Genomic DNA, 25,586 nt, shown 5'->3' on the forward strand with positions numbered 1-25,586 from the left:
TTATTTAGACGTGACTATTTTCATATTATAGCAAAGATTATTGCTTACATAAACGGTCACTATATATTAAAAAATATTAGGGATTTTTTTATTTAAACGTATTTAAACCTATAGGTAAATTCTTCCGCGTAACGTTGCTATGCAACAAAAACCGTGGCGTTTTGCGTGTAGAACACTAACCAATCATCATCCAGGACCTTAAAAAACTCACCAATCACACTAAGGAACTGATTAAAGATTAGGAGTGCACGTGAATTAAAAAAAAAAAAATAGCCTGATGATGTGCATGTATAACTATAATAAACAACATTCTGTAAAAAACAAAAAGAACCATAACTATAAGAAAAACTACATTAGTGTTCACATCAACAAACATTCTGTTTATTTTAAGCACACACTGCAGTTGCGTTTACTATGGCGTTATTTTACTGACAAATGTTGAGAGCACATGTAACGCTCGCACACGGATTTCCTTTGCTTTCGCACAAAACTGGATGTGCGCTCTCAAATATACAGTGCTCTCTTATGAACTGTCTCGCCTCTCGCTCAGATATTACGTGTCTGCGCTCAAACTGTGTCCTGCACGCTCGCAAATCTCTCCGTGCTCTTGCACTAGAAATTAATTTGCTTCTGGACTAAATGCTTATCAAAAGTTATCAACCAATCAGAATAGACGACCGATCGATGAAAATGCTACGTGGAATCTTATTGGCTGAGAGTGAACTGCGCCTGGAATTCTTTTGACAAAAATGGATAGCGAGAGGAGAGACAGTTCACAAGAGAGCACTATATATTTGAGAGCACGCGCCCAGTTTTGTGTGAAAGCAAAGGAAATCTGCACGTGAGCAGAGAGATTTGCGCATATATGTATGTGTGTGCTCTAGAAATTTGTCAGTAAAATCACGCCATATTTACCGCTTAAAATGGATGTTGTTGTAATCATCTTTTCTTCACTATTGTGATGGATATCCAAGTGAAACGGCTTCTTGAACAAGAAAAACTATAGGGCAGGACTTGATATTGTCCTTCGGGAATTGATTGGATCATTGTTGCTAGTGATGCAAGTGAGTCCCGCCCTTGTACCAGTAAACACGTCATTGGAGAAGAGATGTCCTTGCAACAGGAAGGGGAAGTTATTTTGATTAATTGTTACTAGTGTTTTAAAAAAGAATGATGTGTAGATAAATCATTATAAATGCTGCAATATTCCATAAAAAATAAGAATTGTCAATTTTGATTTTATGTTGACTAATTGCTCAAGCACTAGTCCGGTGGATTCTGATTGGCTGTAAACTATCGTTCTTAAGCTTGAAAAAACAATAGTTCTGAAAATGGGTCCAGTGATGTCATTCTTCTCTGTCATTATCGCTATAGTGTGGACTTCCCTATTATAATATAATCAGAACTATTTTTAAAACTTTATATTTATTGTTACAGTCTGTGTAAACAGGCCTCAGTGAGGAAATCCACACAACTAACACGATTACACAGAAGAACAACATCAGTATGTGTCAGAAACGTCAGTATGGGCTGTTGGTCTGGACTCAAATATTGTTATTGTTATAGTTAACGTTCTTGGTGTGCACGGACAACCATCTGCTTAATAATCAACAATTAATAACAAGAAGAAAATTAACTTTCAAAAGTATGCTTTATTTCCTTACATATGACTCCAGGCCGTTTATTTAGTGATTTTCTTTACATAATGTTTTGATACTCATCAACATTCAAGTGCATGAAATATCAGCCACACACATTTTTAGTGTTGAGGATAATGATAAAAAAGTTCAGTCATTTGCGATTCACTAAACTAATGTGGTACAAAGAAATGTTGGTTTTCAACAAAACTCATGGAATCAGTAACAACAGAATCTCAAGTTACAAACAGGATTCCAGTGTTAGTTCCTTTAAATGAGACATTACTAGCAAGACTGCACTGTAATATATGTACAATGTACGCACTCATTCTCTCACTAGCTTCCTGTTTTAGTGGGACTGAGCGATACTGGAGAAGTACTCCAGCATGTCTTGAATGGTGAACTCCATGGTGATTCCAGACCCCGGGTAGCAGCGGTTTATCAAGCCCTCAAAGTGCTTGTATTGCCGAATGAATTCATCCTGCATGGAGTGCCACACGACCTAGTGGACAGAAGAAAGATCACATTCGAACTGAAGTTCTAAAGAATCTCAAAAGACCATACTCAGTTTAGGCTTTTAGCATTTCATTATTTGAGTCTTGTTGTTTTTCACCTGTAACAGATTCTCCTCCTCACACAGGTGCTTATCCACCTTCTTGTAGAGGTTGTCCAGGCCCTTTTTCACCTCTTTGCCAGGGTATTCTTTAATAACCTTACGCAACTCCTGTTTATTGAAGGCCAGCTGGTAGCTCACTTCTTCTTCACGCACACCCTGAGCAACACGTGCCTCTACACCCTCAAAGAAGTGCTGCAAGATGGGAAGTCAATTAACCATGGCCCAGGACACTTATTACATTCTAATGCAGGCTGAAAATGTAACTACATTAATAATCCAAACACATTACTAAATTCCTCATTTACATGGATGTACTGTATACTATGGAAGAGGATTAGAGCCAAGCAATAATAAAAAAAATGAAACCATCTCGAGATTAAAGTTGTTAAATTTCAAGAAAAAAGTCGAGATAAAATGTTGAGAATAAACTCATTAAATTACAAAAAAAAAGTTGTTAAATTACGAGAATAAACTCGTTAAATTATGAGAAAAATGTTGTTAAATTTCAAGAAAAAAGTCGAGTTAAAATGTTGACAAACTCATAATTTAATGAGTTTATTCTCAACATTTTATCTCGACTTTTTTCTTGAAATTTAACAATTTTTTTCTCGTAACTGAATGACTATTCTCAACATTTTATCTCTACTTTTTTTCTCGAAATTTAACAAGTTTATTCTCATCAATTTATCTCAACTTTTTTCTTGAAATTTAAGAACTTTAATCTCGAGATGGTTTTATTTTTTTAGTATTGCTTGGCCCTAATCCTCTTCCATAGTAGACTGCTCAATCCAGTTTGTCATAAAGATTTGTCTCACATTGAGTTTCTCCAGCGGTTGGCCCAGTGAGTTGATGACGTAAGACTGCAGGTGTTCGGTGTATTTCTGCTTGGCTTCCTTTCTCTCTGCCTCCAAACAGGAGATCTTGAGGCTAGACAGTGTTGAGAAGATATGGTGGAAGTTCTCCATCATCACCACATCACGTGGTGTCTTCTGGCTTTCGAGGGCCACTTTCTCCACTATGAATACACAAATAGACAAGAGTGTGAAAACAAACGTGATGGTATGGAAAACAAATGATATAGCAGGACCGTAAATATTAAAAATCTAAAGTGACAATTGGTGAGTAATTTGAAATAAAGTTGGAATTTCCCAAAAAGTAGTATAAAAGTCTGAGTAAAAGGCTTCCTCAGATACTGCCTGCAATAAGCGAACAAGGATACCCGATATCCTAATGATGGATGCTCTCCATATTGCTGGATGAAGCTTAGTCTCATGTAGCCAGACCTTCAGACTGACGGCAGAAGGACTCTATCGCAGCTTTCACTGGCTAAGGACTGCCCAAGAGGACGCTTGACTGACATGAAACGCAATCAATCACGGTTTGTTTTGTGAAAATGTAAAGTTGATGTCCCTACAATAACAGTCCGGTGTGCATCTAATAAAATAATGATTCATTCAAGATCGTTGTGAAAGTTTACTGCAACAATGGAGTTGTGAAATTCCCATACTTTTGAAAATCCAGAGTTTAGTAGATCCTGGTAAGTGCTCATTCTCAGTTGTAAACAAGGCGGCGTTCTTCTTCCATGAGGGGGTTTGGCATCACGGCATTTGTTTCCAGGAGGACCATTAAAGAACGTGACATGTCTCCCGGACAACCAGCCAGATGACGACTTTGAAAATCCTGAAGTGTTTCCAGTTAAGTATGGCATATGCATCAGACGTTCAGCCAACAGTCTGTGACGTCTGAGGCTGAGACTAGACAAAGCTAGATTATAGAGCTTTTTTTATCTTAAGCTGATTTTAAGTTTTTATTTTATTTTGTATTAACTGCTTTGTACTGTAACCAATAAAATAAATATTTTTATTGTTATGTTTGCCTTCCGTGAGACATTTCTTATATTTACGAACTGAGCCTCAAAAAAGAACAACCACAAGGGAGTTTTCTATGTCAATCCTGAAGGACTTTAACCTGCTGGCTGGCAGGTGAATACTTTATGGTTTAGGCTAGATTTGACAAGCCTTACCCTACCTGAATAATCCTAGGGATAAAGATGTAAGATAAACATTCACAACAATGTATAGTAGTTTGCCACCCATAATGTAAATGTGTTTATGCTCCTGATGTACATGAAGAATAATAAGAGTCACATTCTCTATTAATGGACCGACAGTCTCAAAAGTCTTTGTTTTTGTTAATTTAAAGCTAAAATCATTTTCGGTAATTGAAATAAAGCTGAAATAATAAATTAATATTAGATGAGAAACTTAAAACTTAAATGAAAAAGAAAAATGTTACCTGAAATAGGTTTAGGCTAAAGAACTAAAATGACTAAAACTGAATTAAAAAAAAATTAAAGCTATATAAAAATATAGCCATATACAAAAAATAATAACAAAAAGTGAAAAGAACATAACAAAATTACGAAACCTTGAACTAAATTATAAAAAATATAAGCTAATACAAAATAATAATAATAAAAAACTATAACAGTATATTATAAACACTAAAATAAGGCTGGATCTCAATGCCTCATTTCCCATGTTATCATGTTTTCTTTTCTTTATATTTCAAAAAATAAGTCAGAAAAGTAGCATTTCAAGTAATTCTCTAGTCATGATTTAACGAATGTATGAGAGGTCCGGTTGGTGATGACCCTCACCGTTATGGAACACGGCTCTGATGAGTTTGATGTAGGCTTTATCCAGATCACCCCGTCGCTCTGCGTTCCGGAAAATAGCCTCAGCTAGCTTGGCAAACTCTTCAAAGCCGGTGACAAACGGCAGGATGCCCACTTTACTCTTCTTTGAAATCTTCACCTCCTCCATCTGACGAATCTGGCCAGACTGAAAGAGCAAAAGGAACATCAGAATGGTCTCAATGTCAATACATAGATCAAATGATGCTTATCATGAACTCAACTTACAATGCATTTATCAAAGTTTCTCTTGACAGTGACCAGCACATTGCCCAGTGTTGTGCTGAGATATGAGGCGGGATCGACATTTTCGGCTGTCCAGACATGGTAACTCATCTTCACCAGCATGTAGAGAGAGTTGAAGCTGTCTATTTTATCACCTAATGCTATCAGACTGTTCAGCTCCGTCTCGATGCTCTGAAAGATCTTATTCATCATCATCCGAACCATGTCCTTACTGCAAGAGAAATGGATGTATGATAATTTTTTGCATTTGAAGGCTTATGTAATCTGCCTAATGTATGACTGACAGAAAAATGAATGAACTAAGAGCTCAAGAGAACGTTCACTCACTCAGATATTGAATATCTATGTTCACTGGTGGGTCTGGAGTGCACTGTTCCATCGCTGTCATCCACTTTCTCTTCCTAATGAGGCATTTAGAACATCATTAACAAGTGCTGTCTTTCCATTGTCAATTGCACTCATTCCTGTTGCGTATCTGGCAACCCGCGTGACATACAAGTCTTTAAAAAGAATGACGCCCCCTGGTGGCTGGCTGCAGTATAGGTCTTAAACCCCACCCTCTCCATGTTATCTAATGGGACGCGAGACAAATTAAAAAATCCAATTACACTTCAAATAATTTTTTTCGAAAGATGTTTTCTGTCATTTTAGGTAGTCTTTATCATGCAAACGTATGTTCAAGTGTTTGTTTTCACAGTAAGTTTGGTTTTAGTTTGTTTTTGATGCTATAAAAATGTGGTGTAACATCATGATTGACAGCTCTGCTTTGGAATGAGTCTGCGGGTGGGACTTCGATGCTGCGTCTCCACCTCAGGATCACTACTGTGCAGACTCGGGCTCTGAAAGATGTAATCAACAACGATTGTTACTGGGATATTTTGGCTTCATTTTGCTACAGTGGAAGGAAGTGGAGACATGCTGTCCATCTTTTTTTTACAGTCTGTGGTTGAGTCTGAGGAGGAGGGGATGGGGGAAACAACACTCTTTGTCTCCAATATTTAGACTGCAGTACCCATTTCAACCACTAGCTGTCAATAGTACACACTGCACCTTTAAAAACACAATCGCACAAAACAAATCAATGCACACATATCTAAACCAATACAGTGCCTTATAATCACCTGAGCTAGTGTAGGATTTTGCTGCAGCTTGAAGAACTTGGTGATAAAGTCCTGTTCAGCCAAACACAGTGGCTCCAGCTCACTCAAAACCTGCTCAAAGATCTAGAAAACAACACACAGAAGGGCCACAAACCCTTTATGGATGTACATAATGTGCACTCCCGTTGAAAGGTTTGGGGTTGGTAAGATTTTCTTTTTTAATGTTTCATTTTTACTTTAACTGGTATACATCACACAATACTACAGTAAAAACATTAATATTGTGAAATATTACAAAAAAACCTTTTCTTTTTTAATGTATTATATGATATTTACTTCTGTGATGGCAAAGCTGAATTTTTTTAGCATTGTTACTCCAGTCTTCAGTGTCACATGATCCTTTAGAAATCATTCTAATATGCTGGTTTGGTGCTGTTTTGGTGGTTTGAAACATTTCCAATTATTATAAAATGTTGAAAACAGTTGTGCTGCATTATATTTTTTAGAAAGCGTGATACATTTTTTAAAGGTTTCAGAAGCTCAAAAAACAGTATTTATTTGAAATAGAAAACTTTCATAACATTATAAAGGCCCTTAGGGTCACTTTTGATTAATTTAAAGGATTAATTCACTTTCAAATTTAAATTTCCTGATAATTTACTCACCCCCATGTCATCCAAGATGTTCATGTTTTTCTTTCTTCATTTGAAAAGAAATTAAGGTTTTTGATTAAAACATTCCAGGATTTTTCTCCTTATAGTGGACTTCAATGGACTCCAAACGGTTGAAGGGCAAAATTACAGTTTCATTGCAGCTTCAAAGCATTCTACACAATCCCAGACGAGGAATAGAGGTCTTATCTAGAGAAACCATCACTCATTTTCTAAAAAAAGAATTAAAACTTTATAAGTCCCAATTAAGAGAACTAAAGCTCTCTTCTTCTTCTCTATTTTAATTCCAGCAGTGTAGACACTGCTAAGTGTATTACTGCCCTCCTCAGGTCAAAGTTTGAACTAAATTGTCATATACAATATGCTAGTGCAAGTATATGACAATTCAGTTCAAACTTTGACCTGTGGAGGGCAGTAATACACTTAGCAGTGTCTACACTGCTGGAATTCTAATGGAGAAGAAGAAGAGAGCTAGTTCAAAATGAGCATTTATGGTTAAAACGTATATATATATATTTTTGTACTTTTTTTAGAAAATGGCCGATCGTTTTACTAGATAAGACCCTTATTCCTCGTCTGGCAATGAAACTGTAATTTTGACCTTCAACCGTTTGGAGGCCGCTGAAGTCCACTATATGGAGAAAAATCCTGGAATTTTCATCAAAAACCTTAATTTCTTTTCGACTGAAGAGACATGGACATCTTGGATGACATGGGGGTGAGTAAATTATCAGGAAATTTTAATTTGAAAGTGAACTAATCCTTTAATATGTCCTTGTGGAATAAAATTAGGCCTAATAATGCATTTAAAAAAAATATATAATAATAATCTTACTGACCCCAAACTTTTGAACGGTAGTGTAAGATTTAAAACATATTTTGCACAGTATTTATCCACAACTAAAGTGACAATTCAGAGCCAATCAGCATCTTTAAACTGGGGGAGAACAATCCACAAGTCTTAGCGATGGCGCACCTTATCAAACCTGGTTCTGTCTGCTACGTCCAAGTCAGAGGCAGACATGTTGCCCATATCAAGCAGAGAAGAAGACTGGGAGCGCCTGCTGTTGGAGCTGCTCACAGCGAGCTTATTCAGACTTGAGGTGGAGCCTGTAAGCTTCCCAGAACTCCCATGCAAGCCTGAGAGAGACCATTAGAGGAGAAACCATCAGAGCATGAAATGGATATTAAAAATACCAGCCAGATGTACTTCATTCATTCATATAAAATTCACTTTTCTATACGGGTTATTAAACTTACCTTGTCAAGCACGCTGATCTGAAAAGGTTCATAACATACATGCAATCCAACTACCAATAATCTTATAGATAACAGAGGATTTATTGCATGATAAAAAAAAAAAAAAAAAAAATCAAACTCCCCTTTAACCCCTGATGCTTTAACATTAAGCTTTTTAAAATCTGTTATATCACTGGACACATTTGAGGTTAGTTTTGATTGAGAAAAAAGTGAATAAGGTAAGATGAAATCCATAAAACAGTGCATGTAACTCAAGCTTAGAAAAGATTGTAAATATGTTTTGCATACTCATGAAGCACTGAAACTCAAGATAAAGGTTTACTGTGTTTGTGTGGCAGACATGCCCTTTTACTAAGAGTAAGCAAGGCAATATGGGATAGACATGGCATGTGGCACTGATACTTACTCTCTGTCTCCTGTTTGAGAGCACTCTCTTTCCGCGGAAGCGTGGCTGGAGGCCGGTTAGAAAGGCAGGCATCAGAGACAGAGACACGTTAGGCTTACAACATGCAGCATGGTGACAGAGTTAGGGGTTAAAGGTCAAAGTTTTCAAATATGACATGCACTGCAGTGGCTGAATTTAGGATGTGGGCTCAGTGGCCATTTGGAAACAAAAAGCTCCTTTTCTTTCATCACGTGGAGAAAAAGCTGAGACTGAGACTGGTAATGAAAGCTGGTAAAAAAACAAGAGGAACATCTTACTAACAACTGGAAGTTTCCCAGCATAAGCAGGGAAAAATGTTTCCAATAGAGATGGACAGTAGAGTAACTAAGCATTCGAAAATGACAGCAGTGATCAATCATGAAAGACACAAAAAGGGACTCTTTTCCTCAAATTAATTTTACATATATGAAAATCCAGTTATAATTATATGCAAACATGCCAAAAAGGACCTTATATATTAATTTTGTTTAGTATGACGTTGTGGTCTGAATCATCAGACAGCAATTTGCATAATGGTTTGTCATAACGGGACAAAGTCTTCCTATGTTTTCAAAAAGTATTTTTAACTTTACACTTAATGGACTTCTCTTAATGGACTTAAAAAAAAAAAAAACACACAAAACACATAAAAAAATCCCTAGATATATAATATAATTATACCCTTTTTATACATCTTTAATATATATCCAAATACTGAATAATAAAGTAAAATTTTTCTAAAAACATTTAAGTGCTGTTCAAAAGTTTGGGGTCACTATTTTTTATTTTGAAAAAAAAAAGTGACTAATGAAATTTATAAGGTTACACAAGATTTTATTTCAAATAAATGCTCTTCTTTCAAAATTTCTATTTATCAAAGAAAAAAGTGTATCATGGTTTCCATTGTCAATACTGATAATAAGAATTGTTTCTTGAGCAGCAAATCAGCATATTAGAATGATTTCTGAATGATCATGTGATACTGAAGACTGGAGTAATCTGCTGAAAATTCATCTTTACCATCATAGGAATACATTTTTTAACATATTAACATGTAAATAATGTCTATATTGGAATAATTGTAAATTGTAATAATATTTTACAATAATATTAATGTTTTACTGTATTTTTTATCAAATAAATGCAGTCTTGGTGAGCAGAAGTGACTTCTTTCAAAAACATTTAAATAAACCTTACCAACCCCAAACTTTTGCACAGTAGTGTAATTACTAAATAATTTCCTCTTTATTCTATTTTCAAGTAGTCTGTGAAATGCAGTTTTAAAAATCCTAGGATCTCATGTATTCAGATTTTACCCCTCAAAAAATGTGCGTGTCATGCTTCTAGTACACATTTAATGGCATACTGTAACAAATGTAACAATACACACACTGGGCCGTGCAGCACATGTCAAGACATTACTATGAGAACGTGGCGTTACACACCATCACATCAGAGACAAGCGATGACTGACATCTCAATGATTTCACTAGAAAATTAAGTTAGATAATTTAAATTCAACTCTAAACTGTGTGTTTGTCATATGGTGTAACATGCAAGAAAAAAACACATGTAGATTACAAACAGCACACACACACTATTACAAACACGCAACATAGCAAACACAGGACACACACTGACTAAAGATATAGCATGGACAAAAATCCCTTTCAAAGAGTTTCCTGATAAACAAACTTGAAAAATATAATAACTTGTTTTAATTGTGGTCTTACCAAATTTTCCTTTCCCATCCTTACTAGTGCCCGCCATTTTGATCTTTGCAACTTCAAAGAAGTCCTTAATTTCCCGCTCATAGAGTCGAGTCATGTAATCCACATAAGTCTGTAAAAAACATAAGGGTTGATCAGGAATTTGACCACATTCAATCCAATGTTCTCATTTAGAGGAAGGTATAAAGAACACAGGAAATAATGAGGAGAGAGATAGAGGGAACAATATTAGGAAATGTGACGAACTGGACACAAATCCAATCTTTCAGAGTGCACATCCAGGCCACGTCTGTGATTGCATTTGGATTTTAAAGCTAGTTTAATAATAGAGGGTACAGACAAATGCATTTAAAACATATGGGAATCAATTTGGAACTGAGTGATGATCAGAAAAGGAATAATCACTCCGTCTAAACCCTTAAATATGGCCTTGCCCTTGAATTTATTGGCTTTAATGTCTGTAGAATAACATTAACAGTACTATTAAGTCTGAGCCGAGCTGAAATTAAATATAACTGCTTTTTTCCACCACTGAGACGCTGCCATTTCAAAACCCACCAGCTCTCAGAGGACATCAGGATAAGACATTGCAGCATTATTAAGATGGCATTTTATGGTTACAGTAACTGATGATAAGGGTACTTTGTCAGTAGTCATAAATGATAATTACTGTTGGTGATGTAATTGTTTCAAACATATAATGGTTATACATGAAAACATACAGCAATAATGGCACTTATTGGAGTGTCTTATTAAAAGAAAGTCCCAATTATGAACTTAATTAAGGGATTCATTCAAATGGACCTACTTACTTTCTCAAGGCACTTTTTTGGTTATGTACACCAATGAACAATTCATATTCATAAGTGAATGAATCATCAGTGCATGTTATTTGAGAAATAAAAAATATTGTTTTTGTCATTTTCAACCTCTAAAAACAACCGTACTCCATGCTCTGCTGATGTCATTTAGGCCATGCACACTATTGGAAAATGTTAACTTCAAGCCAAATAGCTATTGAGACATTGTTTTATCATATTCACATTCATTCTGGCTTCATTTTGATATATGTAAGACATACTTTTTCACCATCTAAATGAATTCACGATAAATAAAATAAAGTTTCACCCTAAATTTTTCTCACTGAATAATAAATATCCTGTTTCGCTCTGAAATGCGACACATTACACTATGACTTCAATGACAATATTATTGTGATGCTGTAATGGTAAAACAAAAAGTAAGAATGTTATAGGATTTAATAATGTTTTTGTCCTTGTCTTTTGTCACATGCTTCACCGATTAGGGTTTCCATACACTTTAAAGGGTTAGTTCACCCAAAAATGAAAATTATGTCATTAATGACTTGGCATCCAGCTTATTGGTGCATAACCGCCCCCTTCTGCTCTGGACAGTGACGCGATTAGGACATCCGCGACATGCACACCTACGCACCATTTTAAAAAATATAGCAATACCAAAATACAAACAATGTAGAATAGCTTGAATACAGCGTGCGTCTCCCTCAGACTGTAAACGAAGCCTGGGCGCACTACATAACACGTCATACTGTCTGGAGCAGAAGGGGGCGGTAATGCACCAATAAGCTGGATGCCAACCGCCGTAGAAGAAGAAGAAGCAGCGTCACTGTGGATATACACAGACCTGGAAGAGAAGACAATGCTGAATAAAGTCGTAGTTTTTGTTATTTTTGGACCAATATGTATTTTAGATGCTTCAAAAACTTCTAACTAACCCACTGATGTCACATGGATTACTTTGATGATGTTTTTATTACCTTTCTGGACATGGACAGTCTACCGTACATACATTTTCAATGAAGGGCCAGAAAGCTCTCGGACTAAATCTAAAATATCTTAAACTGTGTTCCGAAGATGAACGGAGGTCTTACGGGTTTGGAACGACATGACGGTGAGTCATTAATGACATCATTTTCATTTTTGGGTGAACTAACCCTTTAATAACTATCAAGATGGAACACTTTGTATAAACGTGACCGAAAGCTTCCAAACCTCATTGTTGCCTGACATCAGTCATGATAAGCACCGCAGTGATGGAAGTGATAAACACTTACCCTGGAGAGGCCCTCATATTTCTCTCTCTGGGTGTTCTTCAGCCACTCCATCAGTTTGGCGTATCTGAGCAGGTCTCTGTGCAGAGGGCTGTGTTTGGGTAGTGTCAGCTCAGCTGTGTGCTGGGACAGTGTGGAGCTCTGATCGTGTCCCTACACACACAAACACACAGACAGACTCAGTGAGTGGAAACTCAGTTTGAGAAAAGTTCACTTTCCAAGAAATTTAAAGGATTAGTTCACTTCAGAATTTAAATTTCCTGGTCATTTACTCACCCCCATGTCATCCTAGATGTTTATGTCTTTCTTTCATCAGTCGAAAAGAAATTAAGGGTTTTGAGGAAAACATTCCAGGATTTTTCTCCATATAGTAGACTTTTATGGGGTACAACGGGTTGAAGATCCAAATTGCAGTTTCAATGTAATTTCTATACGCTCCCAGCTGAGTAAATAAGGGTCTTATTTAGCTAAACGATTTTCTAAAAAAAATAATTTTTATACTTTTTAACCACAAATGCTCATTTTGCACTACCTCTGCGATGTGGCAGGCATTACATAATCATGTCTGAAAGGTCATCTGATTTTGAAGTTGGAGGAGAAAATGAGTTTTTCGCCCTACTGCAGTACTTCCGCCAACGTCACACGTGACCTTTCCAACGTGATTATGTAATGTGTGGTGCATCGCAGAGTATTGCAAGACGAGCATTTGTGGTTAAAAAGTATATACATTTTTTTTTTTTTTTTAGAAAATGACTGCTTGTTTCTCTAGATAAGACCTTTATTCCTCAGCTGGGATCGTGTAGAGCTCTTTGAAGCTGCACTGAAACTGCAGTTTGGACCTTCAACCCATTGTACACCAGTGAAGTCTAGGAAGGAAGAAAAATCCTGGAATGTTTTCCTCAAAAACCTTAATTTCTTTTCAACTAAAGAAAGAAAGACATGAACATCTTGGATGACATGGGGGTGAGTAAATTATCAGGAAATTTTAATTCTAAAGTGAACTAATCCTTTAATATTAAGGAAGAAACACAAACTCTCACTCCCACACAGGGCTGGGTAAAAATACAGATTTTCTGATTAATCGTGATCTTTTTTTGAACAATTTCAATATCAATTCAATATCAAAGTCCCATGTTTGTTTGATCTATATCAATTTTCATTAGCTATGTGAAAAAATCTGCTGAGATGCCTCCGTTGACATGATGATAAGACATTGCAGCATTATTATATTATGATGGCATTAATGGTTACTGTAACTGGTGATAAGGGTACTGTGTCAGTGGTCACAAATGATAATGGACTTTATCAGGGTTTTTTAACCTGTGATTACTGTTGGTGATATTAATTGTTATGTCATAAAACATATAATGCTTATACATTAAAACATACATCATTATTATAACAATTTCAATATCAAGTCCCAACATTCATTGTTTGCTCTAAGACTATTTTAAGTGGCTTTTACCTGAGTTGTGAACATGCATTCACAGTCTGTATTGAATGTGACTTGTGTACAGCAAAATAATGGTAAAATAATGTCTCAATCTTTATATTGAGTTGTTCTCATGGGCTGCAAGCAAAACCAAATTTGATTCATGAAAAAAAGAAAAAGGTCCTGATTCATGAACCAGTTCCTTTTTAGTGAATCAAAAATATACAGCGTGACCAGTGCAGTCTGATTCATGGACAAATGACTATGAACTGATTCTTTTCAGTTAATTAAAAACATGCAGTACAACCAGAGTAGCCCTATTCTAAAAAAAAACCAAAAAAAAAACCTATCTGTTCTTTTTAATAAATAGCTCAAAAATCATTGAATCAGTCTAAAAACAATGCCCTGTGTACAGCATTAGCAGAGACAGAATATCTTTCCTAGATAAAATCAAATTAGAATCAAATTGAAAGTTTGTGAGTCAAAACAAATATTGAAATCTGTATAAACACCCAGCCCTACTCCCACACAAAATGTTGCCGTTATATTACAGTGACACTAAGCTCAAACAGAAATTAGTTGGGCAGCAACCACCAAGCGTCACAAATCCATGAACACTGCCACAAAACCGACAGTTCTGCTATTCTCACAGACAAGCAGTTCCTTTTCAATGCATCTATAAAACATCCACATCATAAAGACAAACACTACAGGAACTGCATGCTGACCAGGCCATATCTTCTCACGAGCATCCAATAATTCCATCGGAGAGTGAGCAAAACAAGGCAATGAAGGCCCCTTCACATCTTCAGGGGACAAAATCAACAACTACTAATACAAGTGTGATGTTGGCTGGGAGGTTTATGAGGAGATCATCTTAGAAGTCTAAGATGAGTACGTCTGGATTACATCACCATGAACATGCTTAAACGAAATGTTTCTATGGAGAGAGAAGCAATGATGAGACAGTTAGGTCTAAGAAAGTGGAGTTGCATGACTGTTAGAGTGGACGAGTCAAACAGGATGCTGGAGTGGGCGTACTCACAGGGAGTGACAGACAGGACGACCTATAGAACTGAGGGATGGTCATTTTGAAGTGACTGAAGTGGTTGAACTGACAGAGGAACAGAAAGCACAGTGAAGTAAAGTGATATAGAGAGAAACGACTGGTGGCCAAACAGGAACACAGGAGAAAGAGTCAATCACATACAGACAGAGGCAGAAAAAAGACTCATAGGAAAAGAAAAGGATGCCTAAAACTCCTCAGCAACGACACACATTGTCAACAATGTGAGATGTGCGTGTTCTTTACCTGTGACGTGTGTAATAATGTTACCTGGTGTACAAACACGTTGTTGAGGTGGTTGGTGAGACGGCGGGCAAAAGTATCTCTGAGGTCAGAAAACAGAAGTTGCTGCTGCTTGACTGCCATCAGCTTATCATGGCCTGAAAATCATACAATCAGCATGACCAATACTGCTCGTGCACACCTGAAAGTGCTGTTTTCACACAGTGGGTGATGACGTATGAGAGCAGTACCTGATTTGAGCGCTACATTCATGCACTGGGACAGAGCCTCAGAAGCGTTGATGCAGGCCTCGATACCCTTAGGAGAAGACAAATCTCCTTCTTGCAAAGCCTTGATGTGCCCTTTTGACAGATCCATGTAGTTCTACCATGATGAAAAAGACAAAAAAAAGTTAAAGCAATAATAATAGACTTCTAATAAATTCTAATCAAACCAATAACCTTTTACTGGAGTTTGTTTTAACATCAAAACATAAGCAGTACTGAAGCACACTCCGTCTAGAACTTTGCTCATCTTGGTATTTTAAATAAATAAAAAAGTTAATAAACAAACATACAGAAGTTTAGATAAAATATGTATAAATCATACGCCACTATAAAGCAAAAGAAAATGATTTATATTTATTATTTAAGACAGTGTTTCCCAAATGGGGTCTGTGAGGGTTGATGAAAAGCTAATAATCAATTAAATCAAAAATGTAAAATTAAAATAAATAAACTGACTAGAAAAGATTGAAATTTTTACATGTTTACCTGCATGTCAAGTGACCATTAACCATGTGAACACGAAAATGTGTCACTAAACTACTGAAATATTAACTTGATTATATTAGGGGTAAAAAGTCTGTTAACTGCGTGCTATCCCAATATTTATGTTTTCAAGGGAGCTGTTACTGATGGATCACAATGGCTGACTTGTCATCCAACAACCAGCTCGTTGATTAGTGGGATCGACTAGTTAATCTAGTTCACTAGTCGACTAGTTTGTTCCATTCAACAAAGGAAGGTTTTCTTGGCTCTAGGGCTGTCAAAATGGCTGAAAATCTAAATTTGAATTTAATACTTAAATATTACTAATATTCAAATTATTTTCAAATTTAAAAGTCATAATTTCAGTTAGGAGAAAAAAGCTTTTGGCTTGTCTCCTGAGGCCACAATAGAGCGTAATGAGCAAAATATTAATGCACTGCATTACTGTAAATTGTTTATTCAAAGCAATAAAATAAAATGACTGTAAAAATCTGATCTGTAAATAAGTGCATAACGTTTATAAATCAAATATAAAAATTTTTAAAACACATATATATGTGTGATAGGCTTGGTTGCGGTTTTGAGGTAACCTAGATATTCTCCGCATTGAGCTTCTATATTTCGGCAATGTTTTGAATGAACAACGCAGCATCTAGTGAGTTAAACTGGATAGGTTAACAAAAACATTAAAACTCAACAACAACTCTTACATCTTACAACGGTGAATGCACTCGCATTCGAATGTGGATTTTTATTTTAAATTCGACGAATATTCAAGATTCAAATTTTATTTTGACAGCCCTACTGGCCTCTCTCTATATTGTGCCCCAACATACCACAAGGAACTGGATCTCATCCAGTAGTTTGCCGTTGTTGGTGTTGCTGATCTGAATGAGACGGTTGCTCTGGGAGATCTGGTCCATCTGCTCCTTCACGCTCTGCAGCATCTCCTCATAACTGAGCAACTTGCCTTCGATGTTGTCCACCTCTGCCAGAGCCTGATCCAGCAGCTGCATCAGGATGTTCACCTGCTTCTCAGAGGCCATGATGGACTGGATGTTAGCCTGAGCAGAAAAGAAGAGATATTATTATTCACGACACCAAAAACGAACCTAGCTTCATTTTTGTTATGTTTGTCAAAAACTAATCAGACTACTTCATATTATCCTTTATTCCCTAATCAGTCAAACTTCAAGCCACATTTACCTCGGCTTTTAGATAATTATTGCACCCAGCTCAATATAAATTACGGTTATAATGAAATCCCAATAAATTACTAGTGTTAACACAGCAGTGTTTTACAGTTGGAAATGCTCTAACATACTCACCCCATCTAGGACCTGTAGCTCACGGGACAGTTTCTCAGCAAAGGCCTCTGCATTGGAAATGGCGTACTCGCAGACCTCCATCATGCCCTCAATGTCCTGCTCCTCACGGGCGTTCAGCTCCTGGTAATCGTCCAGAGCATCCTCATCTCCCCCGGCAACACTCTGGCTCTCTCCGCTCGGGACTGACTCTGAGGAAAAGGAAAGAGACAGTGAGCATTACAATAGTCCTCATATAAACCTCAACTTAATATTATATACAAACGTTTAAAAGTTTGGGGTCAGTATGTTTTTTTTTGCCTTTGTTGTTTTTGTTTTTGAAATTATTACTTTTTTTCAGCAAGGACGCATTAAATTGATCAAAAGTGAACTCTACTTTTTATCCATCAAAGAATCCTGAAAAAGAACTCCACAAAAATATTAAGCAGCACAACTGTTTATATTAAGAAATGTTTCTTGAGCACCAAATCAGCATATTAGAGTGATTTCTGAAGGATCATGTGACACTGAAGACTGGAGTAATGCTCATTGCCAACACAGGATATATATATATATATATTTTAAATATATTCAAATAGAAAACAGTTCTTTTAAATTGCAATAATATTTCAAAATATTACCGTTTTCCTGTTTTTTCCCCCCAAGTAAATCAAATACCGATCCCAAACTTCTGAACAGTATGTATGCATGCGAGTATATGAGCTAAACTACTCCATAAATATAATGTAACACATTAAAATAAACAAATGCACACAAAAAAAAAAATCTATAGGGTGAGCATTACGCAAATTTTCCCAGATAACTGTATATGTAGTTTAACAAATTAATTAATGGAAGGAAAGAATGACAGTTAATGAAGGGGAAACAGTAGAAGGAGGTGGAAACTGGAGAAGGGAAAAGGAGGAGGATGAATGATGGAAGAAAAAACAGCGTACAAACCTTCAGCTTTAGGAAGCTCTGGCCAGTGAGAGATTTAAAGAGAACAGCACAGATCAGGTTAAAGCATTAAGGGACACTTAAAAGACACATTGCAGAAACCCAAAGAGCTCAGAAAAAGAGAAAGAGAGAGAGAGAGCACTGGCTGCAGGAAAACAGAAACTAGTTTGAGCTCCTACCACTGCAAATGTAAAAGTTCTATGTATAAGCTTCAAGATTTTTTTTTAATCAAAGGGCTAAGGTAATTACTGTACATATTAGAAACACTGGTAGTTTAACAGCATGCTATTACTCTCCCACACCACCAGGAGAAGTAGTGAGCCATACCTTCCAGCAGCTGAGGACTGACGTTTACAAACTCTACTTTCTTCCGAAGGTAGCGCTGGTTCAGTTTCCAGATGCATGAGATGAATGAATTCTTCTCTGCAGTGCTGCTTGCCACCCACCGATAAACCTTCTCAAAATGGAGGTCAAACTCTGGATTCTCCTGAAGAAGGGATTTTCTCAGTAAATTCAGGCCAATTATTTTGGCTAATATGTTATGGCCAATAACCATAACTAAATTTGTCTAAATACTTAAAATATAAAACACTTTAAGTGCTACAAGTAAATCTAGGCATCACAACATGTGCAGTGTACAATGTACAGAATGAAAAATTGATATTGACTTTGAGATTTGCTAAAGATTATATTTAACAGTGCTATTAAATTAGTTTTTAAAGATTAACTTTAAGTGAGCGTTAAGTAATGGCAAAGATAATATAAAATGTAAATAAAATTATTTTAAAAAAATTAAATATCCAATCAGTGTTGTTATTGTTAACTAAAACAAAAATTGTTTTCGTTCATTTAAATAAATCTGAAATAAAATATAAATATTACATGGAAAATTTTAAACTTAAAAAAAGTTAGAATTAAAAAAAATGAATTAAAACAGGTATACATTGATTGAACTACTAATATTACTAAAACTGATATAAATATAATTAAAGCTAAATAGAAATATTAAAAGTACATACCAAAAATTACTAAAACTTAAACTAAATTTAAAATAAAAAAGGGAAATTTAAAAATAGCTAATTCAAAATATTAATTAACACTTTAGGTGTATACAAATAATACTAAAATAACACTGTATCCAATATCATCCTTTAACTGATCTGGGCTACATTTCTCAAAAGCATTGTAAGCTAAGTTGATCATAGAGACCATCGGTCGTGATCGTTTTACAATCTCTTTAGGCTCATGATGCTTTTGGGAAACGCAGCCCTGGATGGTACAGATCTAATATTTGATTAATAGATATTTTATTATTGCTCTTTAATTCATGTTTAAATTGATATTGATAGCATTTCATGTATGACCTCTGACCTTAGTGGCATCTTTGGCATCAACCTCTGTCAGGTCCCGTAGTTCCCAGGCCATCTGTCTCTTATAAAAATCTCCTTTATCTGACTTCTTCACTTTCACCACCTTCACCTGCACTGGACGCTCTGTAGTCACTAAAGATAATAAACAGAATTTATAGAGGTAAAATAATCAATAAATGAACCTTTACTGATGGGATCTGACATGGATCTGCGGACTGTGTCTGTGTTCTACCTGTGGCACACAGGAAGCAGTTCTTCTTCTTTTTCCCTGCCTTGCAGACATTGACGATGCTCAGCAGACGTTCGTCATTGGGGGTGAAAATATCCCTCTGAAGGGCGTGCTTGATGGCAGTCATGTTTATTTCTGAAATTAAAAGCACAATTGGTCATGGGATTCAGCAAACAATATTTTCACTAAACTAAATGTGCCTTCTGCTGGTTGATGCTATAATATATATCCTATCCTATATAGATGGTCATTCAAAAGTGTATTTATTCGCATGCAATATATTTATAATGTCATTACATTATAACAAATACTTCATCTGTTAGCTGTAAGTGTGCAAAATACTTCAAATGTACAAGATAAAACATAACAAACTGGGCTGAAGCATTACAGACATGCAGGTAAAAAGGTGTTTTCTAAAATTAAAATATCACATCCAAACAAATTACATCTTATTCATATAGGTAACTTAAAGCTGTGTAATAGACAGTACCATGGTGTTTCCATGTAAATATCACCGTATATGAATATTGTTCATGGTGTGACCATGACCCAGAGTTCGTGTCGTTTTTTCAAATCTTAGAACACAAAACTAAGGTTTTTTTATATGAAGATTTCTTTATTGTCAAAATAACAGATGTTTTTTATGTATATAAACATGTCAGCTGACACAGTAAACAGCGCAGGGGCCTTTATGAGAAGCTAATAAACTGCGACTACTAGTCGAATCTTACCTTACTTAAATCCAACGGAGTGGCAAAAATGTTTTTTTAAACGCTTTGACCTGTATTTGTTTAAAATAAAACCTTTTTTCCTGAATATCACATCAGCTGTCAGGGACCCAGCCCTGAGAGCAGTGTGAACACGAAAACTGTAATGAGCGAAAAAAACATTAACTTCCTGCTTCCGGTAGTGTTTCTACAATAAAAGTCCCTACGGCGATGTTGTTCATAATCATAATAACTGAACAAACGTAGATTTATTTTTCATTCAGTAGTTCTTGTGTGTATAAAATGATGATATAAATTGATGATCAACAATAGCAGATCTCTAAGCTTATATCATCCTTTACAGTTTATGAGCACAACCTGATCTGTCTGCTTTTTATTGTGATTGTTTAGCTGTTAAGTGCTTTGCTTTGTTTAACAAACCTATAGAGAGGATATGCTGTAACATCACCCACAAGACTGCAGTGTGCTTAAATGAACGCTACTGGTTATAACTGGAGAAAAAAAAAACCTTATCTCTTAAGATAAACCGTCTTAATGGCCCATGTGGGGCAAAAATGCAAACTGTGAAAAGGGAAATGAATTGTCTTGGGTGGTAATAGTTAAAGAAATTCAATAACAAGACCTTTTCTAATTTACAGTAGGCAACAATACATGTTAAGATCTATCATTTGTTCACTCTGTGAAAGTATGATAGAAGAGTATAATTTCAGTAACAATAAACTGACTTAGACCTTCAGAAAATGTATAGATTGTCTTATCAGTCCCCTGATAATGCCTGGTAATAACACCAAGATCAGTTCTTGCTGATTTTCATTCTGCTTAACAGCCTCTCAAGATGAAGTCAGAACTTCTGCTGGTGTTGGCTTTGTCTCTGTGTGTGAGCACTAAACCCCTGTCCAAAAGGAAGACGTATAATAAGTTACTGGTGATCTCTTTTGATGGTTTCAGGTGGGATTACGACCAAGATGTGGACACACCAAATCTGGATAAGCTTGTTAAAGAGGGAGTGAAGGCAAAGTACATCAATCCCCCAGCGATCACCATGACATCTCCATCACATTTTACAACTATTACTGGTAAGGTACTCTTAATGGCATACTGCTTAATATCTAATTGACATATGTGTAGAATAGAAACTGCTACGTTGAAAGGTCCAGTTCATGCAAACACTGAATTGGTAACTTTTGTAATGCATACTGAATGTTATGACATTTAAATCAGTGGCTATTTAAACACCTTGCATATGATTTGATTGATCAGAGAAATTAGTATCACTGGATATTTTGTATCACTAAATATAGCCACTGATAGAAACAACTCAATCTTGAGTTAAAATAATTTTAAAAATAATATATATATATTTAAAAAATATATAAACTTACATTTTATTTTAAAAATATAAATGTTAATACATTTAAAGAATATTAGTTTTATATATATATTTTAATGAAATTTAATATTATTTTATACAATTTTGCAGAAATAAGTGCAAATATTTGTGCATCTGCTTCACACTTAGATGTGTTGTGCGTCACCATAGCTTACTCTGTGTTCATATTCTAGTCCAGTCTGCATTATCATGATGTTCAAAGTCTTAAGCCATCTACTGAGAGCTGCTTACTTGCCCAATAAACTCATTAAACTACAGTGCAAAGTTAGCATATTCTCCAACTTCAAAGTTATACAAGCAGTGTTCCAAGTTCATAAACTTTGTTCAATGGCCAATTTATAGTCCTTGACATTATGCACATTGAGTAAAAAAGTCCACATGTACACTGTGATCACAAATATCTTTGTTCATTTAAATCCACTATTTGACCACAGAGACCTATTGACTGATATGACTGAATACAATTTCCAACATTATGTACAGTGAATATATATATATATATATATATATATATATATATATATATATATATATATATATATATATATATATATATATATATATATATATATATGTGATTGTATCTTAATCTTTCATTCAGGGAGATGGATAGAGGATCATGGTGTTGTCCATAACCTGATGTTTAATGATAAAACTGGCATGCGAGTTCCCCATAAGGCAACGCTTAAAAGATCAGAATGGTGGGATAATGGTGCATTGCCCCTGTGGATAACAGCCCAGAATCAGGTGAACTTACTCCTCTGAAAAGCTTTTTGTGAGCAGATTGTAAAGACAAAATAAAATATGTTTGATTTTTATATATATGTTTATTACTGGTCTAAGGTTTGGAACAATTAAGATACTTTAATTGATTTTTAAAGAAGTCTCTTATGCTCACCAGGGCTGCATTTATTTGATCAAAAATACAGTAAAGACATGAGTATTATGAAATATTATTACAATTTACAAGAATTGTCTTCAATTTAATATATACATGTGTATATATATATATATATATATATATATATATATATATATATATATATATATATATATATATATATATTTTTTTTTTTATTATTATTATTATTATTATTATTTATTTATTTATTTATTTTTTTCTGTGATGTCAAAACTTAATGATTTCTGATGGATCATGTAAAATTGAAGAGTAATGATGCTGAAAATCCAGCTTTGCCATCACAGGAATATATTACATTTTAAAATATCACAATATTACTTTTTTTCCCTTCTTTTTGTTTTTACTGTATTTTCCATAAAATAAATGCAGCCTTGGTGAACATATGAGATTTCATTCAAAACAATAAATAAATAAATAAACGAAATTATTCCAAATATTTGACTGGTAGTTTAAAGGTGTCCTGTAAAATTGTCCCTCATTGTAAATTAAATACCATACTGGTCTTCCTTAGTAACTTCTCCAATATATTTCCAAGGGTCTGAAAACAGCATCTTTTCACTATCCTGGTGGAGGAGTAAATTACAGTGGCCAAGCTGTGGATCGTTCCCTGGTGGAAGATCATGGTTTTCCTGATGACAACGAGACAGAGTGGCGACAGAATATAGACACTGTGTTGGGATGGTTGACCAAAGAGGACTTTGACTTTGTTACTCTCTACAATGGAGAACCGGATAATGTGGGTCATGCTGTAGGCCCCGAAACCCCAGAGAGAAGAAAGATCATTGAACAGATCGACCGCACTATTGGCTACCTCAGGGAGGCAATTCACAAGAATGGTTTGACTGATCATCTCAATGTCATCCTGACCTCAGACCATGGAATGACCACTATTAAAAAGGCCACTGAGGTCAATGAGATAAAACTTAGCAATTACATGAGTTTAATAGATTTAGCCCGCTTTGACCTGCTCGACTATGGTGGGTTTGGGATGATCACACCTAGGGAGGGCAAAGTACAGGAAGTTTATGATGCCCTGAAGAATGCACATCCCAATCTGACGGTCTATAAGAAAGAAGAGATTCCAGAACACTTTCACATTGGCAAACATGAGAGAATTCAGCCTATAGTCCTTCTGGCAGACCTGGGGTTCAATATCAACTCTGTAAGTGGCTTTGGAAATAAATATCACTTTTTTTTTCTTTTTACCCAATTGACTGTTTTCACATTTCTGGGGTTCTCAGAAGCATGCAGAATTCGTCATAGTTGGGGTAAATTTCTATAATTTGCCATCACTTCCTAAGCCGTGGTATTAGAAACTCCCTCACAGGTTTCAAACACTGGAAATAAAAGCTAGATTTAATTGCAGTATACACTTTAAATTAGCTAAACTCAAAGTAACACTTCAGACACTCAGAAAACCAAAACACAGGTAGCAGAACAACTCCATAAAAAAAATGATGAGAACAGACACATAAAAAACAAAGGCAAACTGAATGAAAACTATTATTTTCTATTTTCTACTCTAACTTTTTTTTGTTCTCTGTTTGTGCAGAGGGTCCTTTTGTATATCAACAAAGGAGATCATGGATTCAGTAATGAGGAAATGGATATGAAAATGATCTTTCGAGCCTTTGGACCAGACTTTAAGAATAATTTCTTGGCTGAGCCATTTGACAGTGTCAGCATCTATCCGTTGATGTGTAAGCTGTTGGGTGTTGTTCCAGAAGCAAACAATGGAAGTCTCAGTGACACCAAAGGCATGCTAGTGGATAACTTTGATGTTGGTAAGCACATTTGATTTGATTCTCAGAAGGGGTTTCATTCAAAATGGCCTCTTCTGTCAGTCAAACAAATTATTTGACACAATTTGTTTCATTCTGTGTGGATTTTAAGAATATTTAGTAACCAATTAATGCCATTCTTATTTGCAGATGGGAGCAGTGGAAGAATCAATGTGTCTTTTACCCTTCTGATACTAATGATAGTTATTTTAACCTTCATATGAAGAGATTTACCAAACTACTTGTTTTTAGGAATCAGCAAACTCTGAATGCATTATAACTACTATAATCACCTAAATGACTATTAAACATTTATAAAATATAAAGTTTTCTTCTTCGAATACCAAATGTAATTTTGATCATTGAAATTTTTCCTTTCATATTTATTATATCAAGTCAAATAAAGCAAGTTTATACTGAAAGTTTGTTTTTTATTGTGCACACATTTATGAAATATAGCAAATATCGTGTTCACAATAGTCAACAAAGTGTGAAAAATGTGATCAATGTGTCAAATATGTATTTGTTGTGATTTGCTAAACTTCATATTTTATTTACATGTGTTTTTATTTTAAAAAATCCCTTAATCCCAATATTCCACTACCCTTTAAGTGCATTCAAAACATAAATATACCATTTTTTTTAAGTTTAGAGTACTGAACAGCACACAATCAATATTGTACACAATATAATACAAAGATTTCTATGCATTATATACATTTCATGCACAAGAAATATTTAATTGAATTATCCATTGGTAGAATTTTACTCTGTTCTTGATTACATATTATATATATTACATAAACAAATGTAAAAAATACATTCTCAAGCATACAAAAAGCATACATTCTGAAGGCATACAAAATTTGTTCAGATACTTTGATCAAAATCAAACTCAAAGACTGTACATTTCTAGAAAAGTTTAACAATCAGCTCATATTCAT

At 35.2% G+C, this 25,586-nt stretch overlaps 3 protein-coding genes across 16 annotated transcripts in view; 1 reads left to right on the forward strand and 2 right to left on the reverse strand.

Moving 5' to 3' along the window:
* Positions 1-1,644: 1,644 nt before the first annotated feature.
* exoc1 (exocyst complex component 1) lies at positions 1,645-20,709 on the reverse strand. Of its 7 annotated transcripts, XM_067383806.1 has the most exons (21): positions 20,553-20,709; positions 19,825-19,956; positions 19,594-19,724; positions 18,550-18,709; positions 18,226-18,243; positions 17,290-17,477; positions 16,798-17,025; positions 15,443-15,575; positions 15,240-15,349; positions 14,949-15,017; positions 12,475-12,624; positions 10,383-10,491; positions 8,632-8,676; positions 7,942-8,105; positions 6,316-6,417; positions 5,522-5,595; positions 5,177-5,405; positions 4,913-5,096; positions 3,069-3,268; positions 2,251-2,445; positions 1,645-2,139 (listed from the first exon to the last, which is right to left on the reverse strand). In XM_067383806.1, exons 2-21 carry the CDS (start codon positions 19,946-19,948, stop codon positions 1,987-1,989), a joined length of 2,766 nt encoding a protein of 921 aa, XP_067239907.1. In that variant the 5' UTR covers positions 19,949-19,956; positions 20,553-20,709; the 3' UTR covers positions 1,645-1,986. The 7 variants fall into 7 exon arrangements, with proteins under 7 accessions (XP_067239907.1, XP_067239908.1, XP_067239910.1 ...); XM_067383807.1 differs by lacking the exon at positions 18,226-18,243; XM_067383809.1 differs by lacking the exon at positions 14,949-15,017.
* A 675-nt stretch (positions 20,710-21,384) lies between these two features.
* Positions 21,385-25,053, forward strand: zgc:153896 (uncharacterized protein LOC569930 homolog). Its single transcript, XM_067383822.1, has 5 exons — positions 21,385-21,625; positions 22,541-22,686; positions 23,397-24,023; positions 24,414-24,645; positions 24,793-25,053. Exons 1-5 carry the CDS (start codon positions 21,385-21,387, stop codon positions 24,864-24,866), a joined length of 1,320 nt encoding a protein of 439 aa, XP_067239923.1. The 3' UTR covers positions 24,867-25,053.
* Positions 25,054-25,068: 15 nt separating this feature from the next.
* The window catches only part of mideasa (mitotic deacetylase associated SANT domain protein a), a 16,649-nt gene continuing 16,131 nt past the window's right edge, over positions 25,069-25,586 (reverse strand). For 7 of the 8 annotated variants that reach the window (XM_067383814.1, XM_067383820.1, XM_067383817.1 and 4 more), the window contains one exon: positions 25,069-25,586. This exon is cut by the window's right edge and continues 448 nt beyond it. The gene's annotated coding sequence lies outside the window, so the exon portion shown is untranslated. The other variant, XM_067383819.1, reaches the window with a different exon arrangement.

This window comes from Chanodichthys erythropterus, chromosome 4 (assembly GCF_024489055.1).
Source record: "Chanodichthys erythropterus isolate Z2021 chromosome 4, ASM2448905v1, whole genome shotgun sequence".
Classification (NCBI taxonomy): Eukaryota; Metazoa; Chordata; class Actinopteri; order Cypriniformes; family Xenocyprididae; genus Chanodichthys; species Chanodichthys erythropterus.